Below are 15,244 nucleotides of genomic sequence, written 5' to 3' on the forward strand. Positions count from 1 at the left end.
ATCTCTGTGGACACTGAAGGTGTGCTCACTTTGAGTTACACGTATCTTATCCACTTCGTCCCTTACAGGCCTTTCCTCCTGGTGCTCTTCATCCTTTACCAAAGAGACAAGCACTTGAAAAAAGCAACGGTGCCAGCACCGTCTTTAATCCCAGCGTCTTGCACTACCAGCAGGCTCTCACCAGTGCACAGCTGCAGCAACACACGGCGTTCATTCCGACAGGTACGTGCCCTGACAGTTCCAAGTCCTGTGTCCGTGTGCCCTCCGGTCATGTGCTTTCTTCTCATTCCTTTAAGCTGTTTGGTGGCATCTAGTTTGCTTTTAAAGGTACGATAAATACAGCCTGAAACTCATCATTGTCCTAGCTATCTAGATAATTTACCTTGCTTGGGACAATAGCTAAAGACTGTTAGGATTCTAAAGCCAAATATTTTATAGAGTTAAGTGACAGTTTGAACCCGTGAGAAGCAAACAGCAGTTAGGGCTTTTGGTTTCTTGTGTTCACACAAGCTGTGTAAAAATTGTTTATGTAAGTAAGACCTCTTATGTGTGACAATTGAAATTTGTCATTAACCCTGAATGACCTAAAAATAGCAATTCCAGTAAATACTAACCTTTTTTTTTTCCTATTCCTATTCAGAGCACTAAACAAAACAAAACAAAACAAACAAACAAACAAAAAAAGAGGCTATTCAAATTAAAGCAAACATCTACTCATATTTTTACATCCATTCTATCTCTTTTGCCATCCTTCTCAACTTCCACCAAGTTCACAAATATAGAGAACTCTTATCCTCAGTTTCTAAGCCAATGCCTGATAATATTAGGTGCTAAGGTGCTTTAACTCTGTCATCCTACTAAGAAATGAATTCTGTTAATCACAGAACCTTGAAGTTTAAAGGATTCTTAGTGATCTCCTCATCCAATTGATTGTTTTACAGATGAGAAAGCTGAGGCCCCCTAAATGTGCAGTGACTTCCCAAGGTGGCACTACTAAAGAGAAAAAGACCTAGAACCCAGTTTCCCTGTGACCAGCTCGATGTACATGACATGACACCAGCCAGCCTCCATAGGCAGAGGCCAGAGTTCTCCTTTAGAGCCTGGCATAAAACATCAGATAAAAGTGAAGAAACAAGAGTACAATGCACGCCAACCCTCCTCTGTTTTTTTACCTACAATGTACGCCAACCCTCCTCTGTTTTTTTACCCACCTTCCTGACCACAGACCTACATACACCATACACAAACACAAAGAGTCACCATAAATGACTGGGGTTTTGACCTTTTAGTCTGAGCTAAAAGAAGGGATAACATTTGCAAAATAAAATTTGCTGGAGTGTCAAAAAGAAAAATAAAAACAGAACCAGGGAGTGACTTAGGCTTTAGTGAGAAGGCTGTCCATTGAGTTCTTAGTTTGAAGTCAAAATTTTCAGCCCATGACAGTGACTTGAAGGTCAATATAGGTGAATAACAATTTTATCAAAAAAAAAAAAGCATATTGATCCCAATCCACATGGGTGGACTTTTCACGTTTGTTATCTATTTTCTTAAATCCTGTAGCATATCAGGAATTAACATAGGAGGGAGCTGAATAAATATTTCTATCCTATTCTTTATATAAAATCTACACTTTGAAATGAATTATTAACCTAACAATATTTATATTGTAGTTAAAAAATATAAATTACATTAGTAAAGTGGTTCTTAGTATATAGTTTTCTTATTTTAGTTCTGCTCTTCTCTTAAAATAAATAGACTCATAGACCTGTAGAATGTGTCTCCAAATCAGTAATTACTGGGGCTTCAACCTTGTCCTATTACAGCCTTAATTAGTGACATCTCAGTACAGTTATAGCACAGCAGTGACTGTACTTGTAATCCACTTGATATAGCATGTTTATAAAATAATTACTAGAAGGTAAACTTATCTGAAGGTCCTGTGTGATTTCTACAAGTGTCTTATTTGATAGACCTTGTCACTAGATATTTTAAGAGAAAAAAATTGTGGAAGAATATACTGAGTGGAAAAACAGAAAAGGACAAGTCTGTTTCTGAAGACTGGGCAGTAATGCCACTACCATTTCCTGGGAATGCCTCTGAAACCCTGGAGCTAAGCCATGCAAAAGGCTGAAGGCCTCTAACTCATATTTAACACTTCAATTCAATAATGACTGACTTGTTAAATCACTGGAAGAATTCTCATTTAAAAATATTTCACCTGGAAACCATTTAAAGACTTCCAAAGTAAGAACGAATAACGTCCCATTTGCAATGGCCTGATTATAGTTGATGAAATGCTTGTATTGAGGACCCAAAGGCTGTTCTGGGTGCTGTGGTTGTGCACTTCCGCCCCCTGCTGGACTCTTTAAGAACTGTTCAAGTGTGTCCAGCAACTCTCCATAGAGTGGGCTTTGGGAGCAGAAAAGTGGGTCCTAGCCCGCTTAATTCTGTGGATTAGAAGTATTTCCATCTGTAACATGACACAAACATGAACAAACATGTGGATCTCATGCTCTGAAATGGTATTTCAACTTCTATGAAGTTTTCACGTTTCTCTTAAATGACGAAAGGATAATTTTATTAAAAGGAAATTAGCATAGTCCTTCCCCCAGTTAAATCCATAACAGAAAATTCAGTGTTTATTTTGGCTCTAGTTTTTATTTCAGGCACTCTTTCTCATAAGCCACATTTTCATCCTAATTTAAAATGATAATGATAATAATCATTCTTTGTTAATCACTGTTGTTTTAAACTGTGAAAATTAAGTGATCATGTTCAAAAATAATTTTCTTACTTAGTAAATGAGGAGCTCATTACTTTTAAACTGACACATTTTGATATTTCTCTAAATACTTTACATTAACAATTATCATAAATGTGAAACAAAAAAACATTTTATGTTCTCCTGGAAGTTACCCTTTACTGAAGGGTCATTCACAGTGAAGTTTTTGATATGCTGCTAAAATTCTCCCATTGATACAATGTGACTTTGAATTTCAGGAATTCTGCCTCCAGGCTGTGGAGATATTAATTTAAAATATTACGCAAAATATGGGATTCTTCTCCAAACCCATGCTAATATAATTATCACCCTGGTTGATGCCCTAGCACATTTGCAGTGGGTGGGATTTTTCCTTTTTTGATAGGCATTATTTTAACCTAGTGGTTATACTTTTTCTTTGCTATGTTAGGAAAGTGACAAAAACCACACACACAGAAATAGCAGCATAATAATTCTTGGCATTTCTCTGACAGGTTTATTCTGAGTTCCTCTAAGTGTTCTTATCTCATTACCCTTCAAGATAGTTCCGCCAAGTGGCAGGCATAATTATTTGCATTTTGCAGATGGGAAAACTGAGGCTGTGCCTTTGCCGTAAAGTGGAATATATGATTCATGGAATTGTCCAGATAATCCTACTCGCAGATTCTAGAGCTGAAATGTTTGTGCAACTGAAGCAGAAAACATTTGAGAAGTCTTTGTTAATAGAATTAGTGCCTTAGTGAAATGCTTCTGCCGGTCAGAGCAAAGACGACCTACTGACTCTCTCCTTGATTTCTTTCATTATATTGGAAATACAGAGTAAGTAGAACAGGGAAGTGCTAGCACAAATACTGCCTAATGATCAGAAACCATACTATTACATAAGTGTATCACACACCTTGGTGAAAGATTTGTCAGTGTTTAGTGGAAACCCTATCTGTATAACCATAGCAAGATGTGTTTATCCTATTGAATTCAGCAAGCCACTGTTGAACACGTAGTCTGTTCTGGGTTCCAAAGCCAGTAGGGGCATACAACGGAGTTCAGAACACGGCAAAAACCAAATATAATGCAAAGCGTGAAGGGCTACCTTAGGGAGTGGGCAAAGCGATTTGAGAATGAGGAAATAAGAGACAATGTATTCGCCATCGGACGTGCGGTAGGTGGTGGTGACGAAGGAGATGGAGAAAGAAGGACTTTCCAAAGGAGGAGAAATTTGCTTAGGACTTTGAAAGGAAAATTTTACCAGTGCGGGAAGAGCATCCCAGGCAGGGGAAGAGCATGGATTGGGAACAGTGTAATTGAGGAATAACAAGTTGCCCGTTGTAGCTCAGTGTAAAGTACTGAAGGGGCTGTGTTTGCAGGGGTGGGGGGTGGGAGAGAGTGGGGTGAAAAGGCAGAGATGGAGCTTAGAAAGAAGATCAGGACCAGAATCTGCCACCGAGTAAGACAGCCACACATTGCAAAACTTCTGTGTTTCCGATATGCATATCACTTTTAGGCCACATAGAGAGAGATGCTCATCACATTGCTTTGGTTGAGCATTTCAGGCACATCCTGAACTGAAGCCAAAGGACGGTTCCAGTCCTAGCCCAGTGTGGCTGTAGGAGCTACTGTTGATGATCTGCAACCCAGTGACATTCAGGTGTGTCCAAGAAAAGAAAGTGCTCCAAGAAAGCCCATCCACATTGGAATGCGAGAGAATAACATGGAATTTTTATAGGGATAATTTTGAATCCAGCCATGGTTGACTTTGAAATCATTCACAAACTGGGTACTTTAATAAATTTTAGGAACAAGTTGCTCCCAACACACTCTCACTGGTGGCTGAGAACATTCACTCAATTGACTGTTTACCATGCGCCCCACAGACGTAGACAGACATGAACCCTGCCCTCCAGAGTTTACAGTGGAAGAGGAGAGGTGGATTTCAATAAATAGCCATAGAAGTATATAATTAAAAGTTTTTATGAGTATAATGAATGAAAAAGTAGAGAGTTCAGTAAGGTTTAAAATAGGAAACTGATTTAAGTGGCATGTGAATGTAGGTAAAAGAACAATTGAACAGTTTTTTAAAGAAGCAACATATACCTCGAGACCTGGAAAATGAAGAATGGGGTAATGATGATTTTAGGCAGGGGGGGAGAGCTGTGAGAAGCCCAGAAGTAGGACAAAAGTGTGATGAGTTCATTTCAAAGAAATGAAAGGCTAATCTGTCTGGAGCTTGGTGCATGGGGGCCAGGGGAGGAGTATAGTGTGAGCTGGGGAGATAGTCAGAGACTAGACCATGGGAACCTTTATCCTAAAAGCAATGAGAAGGCAATGAATCATTTCCAGCAGAGAAGTGAACAGGCCTGTATTGGGGAAGGTTTACTCTGCCAGTAGAATGGAGAATGGACTAAAGGGGGGGACGAGAATGGAGGCAGGAAGACCACTTAGGATGTTACTGCATAGCTGATCCCAGATCATAAAATGGTGATCAAGCCATGAGAAGTGGCAGTGAAGATGGACCAATAGACAAACACAAGATGCTCTTTTAGAAGCAGAACTGCTTTGTCTTATTGGTGAGTTGGACCAGGGAATTTCATGAGGGAAAGTGGTGTCAGGGAGAACTTTCAGTTTGGGCTAGAGCTATGACATTGATGGTGATGTCCATCTAGCATTTCCTGAGGTGGAGAAACAGATGCTGTGGAAAAGGTCAATGCTTGGACATGTTCGATTTGAGATGCTTGTGAGAAATCCAAGTAGGAAGGCCAGATAAACAGTTAGATGGAAAAACCTGGAGCTCAGAGGAGCTATCTGGGCGGGATACATAAATTTGGAAGCCTTGAGCTTGTAGATAGCATTTAAATCCTAAATTGAATTAATACCATGGAGTGAATGACATACCAGAAGAAAAGTATAGAGTAGATGAAAAGGAACCAGACTGAGCCCTGAAAAACTCTAGTATATAGAGATAGAGTATGTGTGTGTGTGTGTCTGTGTTTGCATATGTGTCTGTGTCTGTGTCTGTGTTATCAGAAAATCCAAGGGAAAAGAGTAGTTTATTACGGAGAGAGTGGACAAGTGCTAAATGTTACCATGACTCAGGATGGAAGGGTTCTTACTGATTGCAGAAATACGGAGTTCTTTGATGACATGCAGTTTGAGTGGAGAGGTGAAAATGAAAGCCAAATTGGAGAGGATTGAAGAATAAACGGGGTCAAGGAAGTGCAAATTTATGTGTAGGTAACTTTCCAGAAGTTTGATTGTGAAGAAGTTTAGAAACATAGGGCTGGAGAAAGATAGGGTGTCATGAGGTGTTTGTGTGTGTGTTTTCAGTTGGATATATTAGCACATGTTTGCTGAAGAATCCAGGAGTGGCCCAGTTAAATAGCCTCTTTTCCTGACTAGTTAATGTTGGCCTGATCAAAATGCAGATCAGGCAAAAAGTCTCCCTCAGGTGTGAACAGTTCAGCAGAGAGAATAAAGACGTACACATCTCAGATTCTTCACCCAGTATCTCAGAAGGCTGTTCTAAAACCCTAAGTGGGTACACCTACCTTCATTAAAGACTACTTCTCTGGTACCCATATGACACCCAATCTTCAGTTATCTAAATCCTTACATTACCTTGATTTTCACTCTAAGGAGCTGAACCAGAAGTAGATAATTCCTTTCAATACAATTCTTTTTTCAGTATTCCACAACGTATGTTATATTCATGGTCCGTTTTCTGATTCAAGTACATTAATATGACCACCCACAGGTAAGGCAGCTATTCCCAAGGAAAGGCTGTAAACCCCCCTCCCTCCCTCTCTCCTTCCCACCCTCCCACTTACCCACCTAGACACCAAAAACCCCTAGCCCTGGTCCTATCCCAGCCTCAGTTCAGTGCTGTTTTGCCTCTGCAGTGTTTAGATTTTATTGCTAGCCACCGCTCCTTTGTCATAATGAATCTCATAACAGAAAATAGGTCACACACACATCCGGTCATCCCGTCACGGGAACCTCAGTCTTCCTACATTGAGGGCTTCCAAGCAGTAATCTAAAATTCACCTGACCTGCAACCCTTTGATTTAGAGGATACAGAATCTTAATTACTGTTTTTCTTTTCATATTGTTATTGACACAAAACATTTTACAATCAAACAAGCAAACTTTTAATTCAATAAGGTCAGTGTGATATAGTGAATACAAAACCTGACCTGGATTTAGGAACAGAATTCTATTTCTAGCCTTAGCCTTGACACCCACGATGCATGACCTTGGAGTAGTTACTATGCCTCAGATTTTTCATCTGTAAAATACCCACTTCCTACCTTGGAGGATGAACTTGAGAATGTCTGTAAGATACTGCGAGGTCTTAGAGGAAGGTGACTGCTGCATTATCACATGTCATTCTTACTAGAATCATGTCAATGGAGATGAATCAAAAGTGTGAAAAGTAATGAATAATATTGGCTTAAAATAAGTCAGATATATTTGTGCCCACACTGAACATGTGAATGACTCTAAAAGACTGTGTTAACTAACCCTACTTATTTCTGGTTGTGCTTCAATCTCACTTTGAATGTTAACTCTAAACCGCTAACCTGTTTCTTTCCCTTTATTCACTTTTTTCCACCTACCATTGCATGACATGCAGGGTCAGTTTTGTGCATGACACCCGCTACCAGTATTGGTAGGTTCCAACCTTTTTTTATTTGTCTTTTATATTATGTACAATACCTTCACTTGACTGAGATTTATCTCAAAGATCGTAGAAATGCTGTAGGAACTGGTAGATCTGAAGGTTTATTTGGCTTTAGAGTTAATGTATAGGTTTCAAAATGTACTTGTATACTGAAGACAATGACCATCTTAATGTGACTAGAACAACCACTGCAAGACATAAAACCACAAGTACAAGTCTGCTTTTTAATGATCTGTATTTTGTTTCTCTTTATAGTTTATATGGTTTAGCATAAGAAAAAAGAAAAAGCTTACTTTATCAGAGAGGCAGGCTAATTTCATCAATGTTTTAAAGTTTCATGTGGTGTGCCTTTATCTCCTCTTTGCTGTGTGTTAGAGTTATCAGAGTTTCCCAGAAGTATTTATTTTAAAAAAATTATAGATGGATGTATTTTGAAAACAAATGTCTCAACTGCCTTGCTTTATTATCCTTTTTAATTTTGTGTTGATTTATTTGTGATGAGTATTTGTACCTTACCATTCCCTTAGATGTTAACTTTTAATAGTACATACATAAGCTATCCCCACGCATTCCAATGCCTTGGTACAAAAGTCTGTCTTAAGGACATATGGATTAGTTCCACTTAGAGTAAAGAAAAATAAACATTGGCGAAATTTGTCTGGCTGTTTCACAGTGACTGTGTTACAATTGACATCAAGGCCATGATTTCTGCTCTACTGTTTATTGACCCAAATAAACCACAATCCCCAGTAATTCCAGTTCAAGCAGGCAGGCCCAAATCGACCCAAAACATTCAATTTAACTGCAATTAATTCCAAGAAAATTCTAACCCAAATTAGGCCTACATCATCGAGGCTTTGATGTTTTAGAATGATGATTAAAAGTGAATATTGCATAGTCTTCCTTCATTTGGACATTACAATTTCGCGTTTTGGGGAGCACCGTTTATTACAGGCACTGTAGACTCTGACTTGGGAACGATCTAGTGCTGGAGGTAAAAGGGTTTATAAATACATCAACCAAAGTAATCTGCTTTGGCCTTTCTGGGAATCACTGATGATATTTTAAAACTTCCTTTAATTGTACTTGTAATAAGCTATTTTCCCTTTTTTTTATTTCTCTCCCATATGCTTCCTTGCTTTGCATTGTGATTGCATGCCATCTGCTGGTTTAACCCATGATGGCTTGCTGCTCTGATATTCACCATATGCCAAAATGCCACTTCTGTTACCGTAACGCTACACCCTCCTGTTCATTGCTCCCATGGTCCCCCTCCTGAAAGTACCCATGATGCACAGCGCTACGTCAGCCACTGTCTCTGCGGCAACAGCTCCTGCAACAAGTGCCCCCTTCGCAGCAGCAGCCACAGCCAATCAGGTTTGCTCCTTTTAAAGCTTTTCTTTCACAAATCCCAAACTCTAAATGAGTGCTGATAGTTAAAAAAAAAAAAAAAAATTCTCAGGGAGAATTTTTTTTTTTCATGTTTATCCATCAGATTTTATTTTATTTTATTTTTTTGATTAGTTTATGGCCAGCATTTGTGGACAGGTTGCACTTATTTAGAGTTAACATTTACTGCAAATAATGATGTAGCTGTGTTTCGTGTTGCGCTGTTCGTTTCCGTACCTAATATTGTGTGATTAACCTGACAGGCTTACATTCCTTTCAGGGCAGCATTACGCATCCAGGGCTTTGTGAATTGTCACAGAAAAATCAGAAAAGCTCACCTGGGAGTGCTTCAGAGCTGGCTGTATTTGGATTCAGTTCATTCAGAGACCCTATTATCTGTTGTGGAGGAAAAGAAAATTCTCCTCTTAGAAAAGTCTCCCCTTTTCCCTTAGTGTCAAATTTGAGGTCTGAATGATTCTTGTTAACATTTCACCTGGGTCCTATGTGCTCCCAAACTCGCTTGGTTCCCAGGTGAGAGACAAACGGTCCTGGAAGAAGAGGACGGGGCCACCGAGTTCACAAAGGCTGGATATAACTGATCAGGGGCGTGTAATTCTTTTGGTTTAACGCATGTGCCAGTGAGACCTCAGATGGACTCTTTCTCAGGGAGGGCCAGCTGGCTGTTTCCTGTCGTCACAGGCTGACTGTAACCCTAACCCCAGCCAACCAACTTGCAAACATGTGCTTCTGGTCCCAGGAGAGGCGTAGAAGCATGAACTCTCACATGCCCGGAAATACACTTGACTGCGCATGCTCTCCCTTCACAGAAGAGCCATTCTGGTTTTGCTGTGAGTGTAGTGGGTTTTTTCTCGTTTTGTTTTGTTTTGACTTTTGTTTTAATAAAATCAACTGTACTGATAAAAGATGGCGAGACATATAGGAGGAGGTGGAGGGAAGGTCCCAGCTAAGGGGATAAACTGGAAAAAATCATGTCTGGGCATAAATAGCAGATTCCAAACTCCATTCTGCAGGCGGGAAGGGCGGAGTCACGCTTCTTTCCCAGCTCTAGTGCATAAGTGATTCCAGAGCCATAGGTTTCATTGCTGAAAAGATAGGCGTGAGTGCACTTATATGAAGGAATAAAAGTAAAATCCTGGGAGCTCCTCCTGTGCCCTCTGAGTTTTGATAAAGCAGAAAAGATCGAGGAGGGAGGGAGGAGAGGCCAAGCAGGGCCTCAGAGGCAATACCAACTGCGGACAACGCTTTAGCTCTTCACTCGCCACCTCAACATGCCAGCTTCCCTCTAAGGAAAGCCAGCTCAGCTTCCAAACAGATAGAACAAAGAACAGCAAATCACTTTCTTAGCTGCGAAGATTTTTTTAAATGATGGGATGGCAGAAGGGAGAGACAGTGTGCGTCCTTCCATCATTAGGTTCAAAGCACCTCTTTTCACATGGTCATTCTTAGTAGGGAAACTGGAAAGGTTTCTTTTACGTCTAAGTCCTGTCTTCCTGAACCATGCTTTTGCGATTTGGGGCAGAAGTTTTATATAAAGTCCCTTCATCAGAAAGCAAGTTTCAAGCATAATAGAGTGTTCGTTACAATGGAATGTAACGTTATACTTTACGGCAAGTTAAGGACTTCTAATACAGAGAGCTCTTTCCTGGGAATGGAAAGGAAGTCAAGATAAAGAACTATTTTGGAGTTTTAGGATAAATCCCTTTATTATGATAAATTCTTGATCATGTATCATAAATGTTTTTCCAGCCTAATGATTCTTTGGCTCAATTTGGTAGAAAAAACTGAGATTGCATATGTATGCGTAGGTTTATGTATGTGTGTAGGGGAAGCGTAACTATTCAGAAGCTAAAATATATCACTTTTCAGCAGAGTGTGATTGGTGAAGGAACTAACAAGTTAACGTCAATTAAATCCAAAGAAGTACAATTACAGGAGTACCTGACAGTAGCTTCAAGAATCCTCGATTCTCCATTTTGCAGTTTATCAGATGTAATCGTTGCTGGACCGCACTTCAGTGATGACTCTTAACGAAGGTCTGCTTGCACATGAAGACAACAGAAAAAGAAATAGTAGTAAACATATATTTTCAGATATGATATTCTTAATGTATTTTCAACAAGTTTCAAAGAGCAAAGCAGTTACAAAAGAATTTGGAAATTCTTTTAGTGCCCAAGAGTTCAGAATTCAGAGAGATTTCTGATGGCTGTGAAATGACAAGTTTTCATCTTATTAAGATTTCGCCCTTTAAACTCACACTGAATCATGTCCATGTGAATTACATGTCATTTAAACAAAATGAATCTGTTTCCTCACTTGTAAAAGGAAGATTAGAACTAGATGGCCTCCAAGGTCCCTTTCAGCTCTAAGATTCAACAAACGTATGGTTCCTTACCTGCTGTGCTAAGCCCGACGCATGAGATTATGAAGGTAAACACAGAGTAGAAAGTGGTGCTACTGATTTCAGAGTTCAGTGCACGATACGCATCCTCCCTTCTTTCCCTTCATTGAGCCATCTGTCTTTAACACAAAATGTGGTAGGGTTTTGACCGTTTTTTAGTTCATTTGATCAATTTAGACTGTCAATTCAAATAGTTCAAATCTCATAAGTATTTGTAATAAGATACAAGTCATTCAGAGAAGAAAGAACATAGACCAAAACATCCCATGACAGCTCCTCCGGCCCAAGTTTCCTTCACATGTTACCCCATGGTGAGTCAAGTTGAACTGGCAATAAATCTATAAATTCTACCCTCAGGGCTTAATCAAGGTGACAGCAATGAAAGTTTTAACTGAACTTAGACTTGCAGTTTGAAATTAAATGACGACAAGATCCAAATACTTCTGGGAAATAGAAAATTATTTTTTGGTTATTTAGCTCTGGGAGTAGATATGTGAACAAAAATACAATAAACAAATTTACCAACAGCTATCTCCTGTTTCAATTAAGGTCTTTGGGCCTTAATATACAAGTTACACCTAATAATAATAATATTATTATTAACAAATTACTTATAGATACAAGATACTATTCTAAATGGTTTCTCTCTTATATAATACATTACATATTTTTATATATCATATTATATATATCATATGAGAAAGAATACATATGTATAGGATACACTCAATCCTTACTACAGTGTTATAAATATTACTGTCATCCCCATTTTATAGACAGTAAAACTGAAACCAAGGTTAACCAACTTAGCCAAAGTTAAACATCTAATAAATGGTCTTGCTGGAATTTAAACCCAGGCAGTTTGATCCCAGAGGCCTTGCTCTTAACCACCATGCTACACTGCCTCTCTCTATAATTATAAATGAACGGAAGTCACTTCTGCCACAGGTAAAACTGTCTTTAAAGTGAAACTCAATAGCAGCAAGCTCTGTTGCTTTAGGGAAAAATGAAGGAGTTCTGCTAATGCAGCTCAGACTGAGGTGAATTCTAAGCTGGGGAGATGAACTGAATCTGAGCAGAGCTTCAGGCTAGTTATGTAATAGCCAGGTCACATTTAGAAACCATATACATAGTTGATATATATTAATTATGATATAGAACTACTTATTAATAGTCTATGTTATATTATACCCAGTGAGTAGACTGAAAAGTATGAATAATTTCTGTACAAGTAAGATGAGAACTAAGACAAGAAGTGAAAAGGAATTAGTCATTAGTCCTGGTGAAGCAGATTCATGGGCTTCTTTTGTGTGAATCATGGCCCTGGACTTTACTCCCAGCCTCTGCCACTCATCTCACAAGTAGCATCGTGACAAGGGCAATCAGAAATGAAAACCCAGGTACTATATAAGTCAGTCAATTTCAGTTCGCTGATAGAAGGTCAGGATGTATATATACATCTATAGATGCCTATATTGAAGCCAATTTAATCTTAGAGTATACAGTGAAAAAGGAGAGGTCAGCAGCTTAGTATATGGATTATCTAGTTTTTTTCACATTATAAGAAATTTTATTTAATAAAATGAGAGTGCAGATTGAAATCCCTCTAACTTAAATTATTATGGTACTCTATCCTGTCATTGCTTTATTATTTTTTTACTTCAAAAATACATTCTATTTCAAAAGGGGAGAAAATAATTTCCTAGTAAATATATTTTAAATCTTAGTTTCTTCATTTATATACAGAGATTATTCACCTTACCTGATAACATCCTTGAAGGCCCAATTGAAATACAATTTGTATTCTGAGTCTTTCCCTGAACCCCTGCAGCTAGAATTTCTTTTTTCTATCCTCTGAATTCCAGAAGGACTCTATCTGTGTGTTCCTTAAAGCATCATCATTAGATAGATGGAATGACAGTGCTGATATACAACAAAGGGGGGGAAGTGTAAAGCTCAGCAGAGAAAAACTAACAATCCCGTTGGCCAGAGCACCGGTTTTCGTGAGCGGCTACAACGTAGGTTTGATTCCGAGCGTGTAGGACCTTAAATGACAGGGTAAAGGGTTCGCTGGCCTTTATTTGGCCACTGAAGGTTTTCAAGCAGGAAAGTGACGGAACACAACTCTGAGAAGAGCAGGCAGATGGAGACAAGGCAGGAGAGTCTGCGGAGACCATGGAGAGGCTTTCACAAGAGCCTGAAGTGGGACAGTGGCAGCCGGCGAGTGGCCGACTTTGCCTGGCCTTTGCCTGTTACATAGGGAGAGGCACGTTTAGCCAAAGAGAAACATAAAAATGGTTTCATACTATGGCAAAACCTGTCCAAATAAATGTCATGTAGCAGAAGAAGAGATCTGGGCTGACATGAAAGGTTAACCACAGGAAGTTGCCTCTGTAGGACCTGAATTTAAGGATAGCCTTTGGGCAGACTCCCTGGGCAAATGCCTCCAGGGTACTTGAGCCTAATATGAGGCTCCCCACTCTCTACCTGAATGAGACATCAGAGCCACAAAAGCTCAGACACCTCCCAGGCCTTTGCCTGGAAGAAAGGGTCCCTTCAGATTTGGAGTGAATACGTGTTGTCCACGTGTCCACAGTTAGAGCTATGTGGACGCGGAGGGCAGTTATTCATCTAATTCATTCTGGGTCATGAGTCCATGCTAGGAAGGCAAATTCTTACATACTGGGTATTAGGAATATTTTAATGGAGCATCCCACGCAGTGCCTTTAAAGCTGGTGAAATCAATTATATTTCTGGCAATATGTTAACAACACTAATTACATCTCCAAAAAGTGCTGATTGGTATTTAATTATGACCTCAAGGTTTTATCACATCTTCCGCATCCTCTTCCAAAGACTAAATCCATTCAACAGAAAGCTGGCCTTAGGAAGAGTTTATTGAAAATTAGTTAATAACATATTATACATTCCTAGCCCTCCATTTATTGGGATATTTGGTAAGTCAGAAAATCCCCATTTTCCAGACATGCCTGATTAGTATATATATAATAACAATTTCAATGGTATCTTACCAGACAAAATAATTACATGCAACCAGATACCTATATTATGCTTTATCAGGCCTGCTACAAATTACTAAAGGGAGATGAGAAAAGTTTAAGAGCATCAGATTTTACTCATTTCTCACATATAAACATGAACACAACTTCAAAGCTATTTGTATATAGATTCTTGGACTTCTATATACAAAGTTACAGTAAATCACCCCATCCTAACCAAGAAGTCTAGAAAGGTAAGGTCATGTTTTACTTAATCTCTCATCTCAAAGAGTTTTCTAAAACATCTATTATTCAAAGCCATCTGTTAGGACTATATTCAGACAAATGTAGGAGGCATTAAACATTCCCCACTATTCACCACTTGACCCGTTTGGAGCCTGTGTTTTTTCACAAGAAAAATCTGGGTTCTGCAAACCCCCAGCGTGGGAGGAGTAGACCCCTGTTAGTTCCCTCCCCTGAAATATGCAGTAGAGCGACTGGCCTCCCTGCAAGGATGATCAAACTGTGAACCACTCCTTTCTCGCAGTTTGCTGGGTCCTGAGAACAGTCAACAGAAAGCAGCTGGGCCCCAAGTATGTTGTGCTCTGAAAGGGCCTGGACAGCAACTGTCCAAATCCAGGGCCTGTTAATAGTGCTCAGGCTGAGACACCATCTCAGCATCATAATATACTAACGTTGTTCAGCCTTCTCTAACTTTGTGCTGATATTCTAACTATAGAGGAAGGTTCCGTTTCAGTAATGGATCTGGTTGCCTCAAATGAGGCAGAATCGCCATATCAAATATTTTGTGGAGAGAGGGAGTGTGTGTGTGTGTGTGTGTGTGTGTGTAGAGAAAGAGGGGTGGAGGGACAGAGGAGGAGAGAGAGGGAGATTAACTGGAGCCTGCTGTTTATCTATTCAAATAAAAAAATCAAAACAATAAAAATGGCGGCGTTTGCGTTCAGTTAACACCATTGGTTAAAGCTGCTTGGCAATTTGAG

The 15,244-nt window shown here is 39.3% G+C and overlaps 1 protein-coding gene across 9 annotated transcripts in view; it reads left to right on the forward strand.

Annotated features, from left to right (window-relative positions):
• Positions 1–15,244, forward strand: part of MBNL2 (muscleblind like splicing regulator 2) — a 151,619-nt gene that overhangs the window by 117,899 nt on the left and 18,476 nt on the right. For 6 of the 9 annotated variants that reach the window (XM_065896032.1, XM_065896034.1, XM_065896037.1 and 3 more), the window contains one exon: positions 69–222. In XM_065896032.1, coding sequence (XP_065752104.1) covers positions 69–222 — 154 coding nt within the window. Of the gene's footprint in view, positions 1–68; positions 223–7,388; positions 7,425–15,244 lie in introns of all 9 variants that reach the window. The other 3 variants (XM_065896031.1, XM_065896033.1, XM_065896036.1) reach the window with 1 other exon arrangement.

Source organism: Phocoena phocoena, chromosome 18, assembly GCF_963924675.1.
Source record: "Phocoena phocoena chromosome 18, mPhoPho1.1, whole genome shotgun sequence".
Lineage (NCBI taxonomy): Eukaryota > Metazoa > Chordata > Mammalia > Artiodactyla > Phocoenidae > Phocoena > Phocoena phocoena.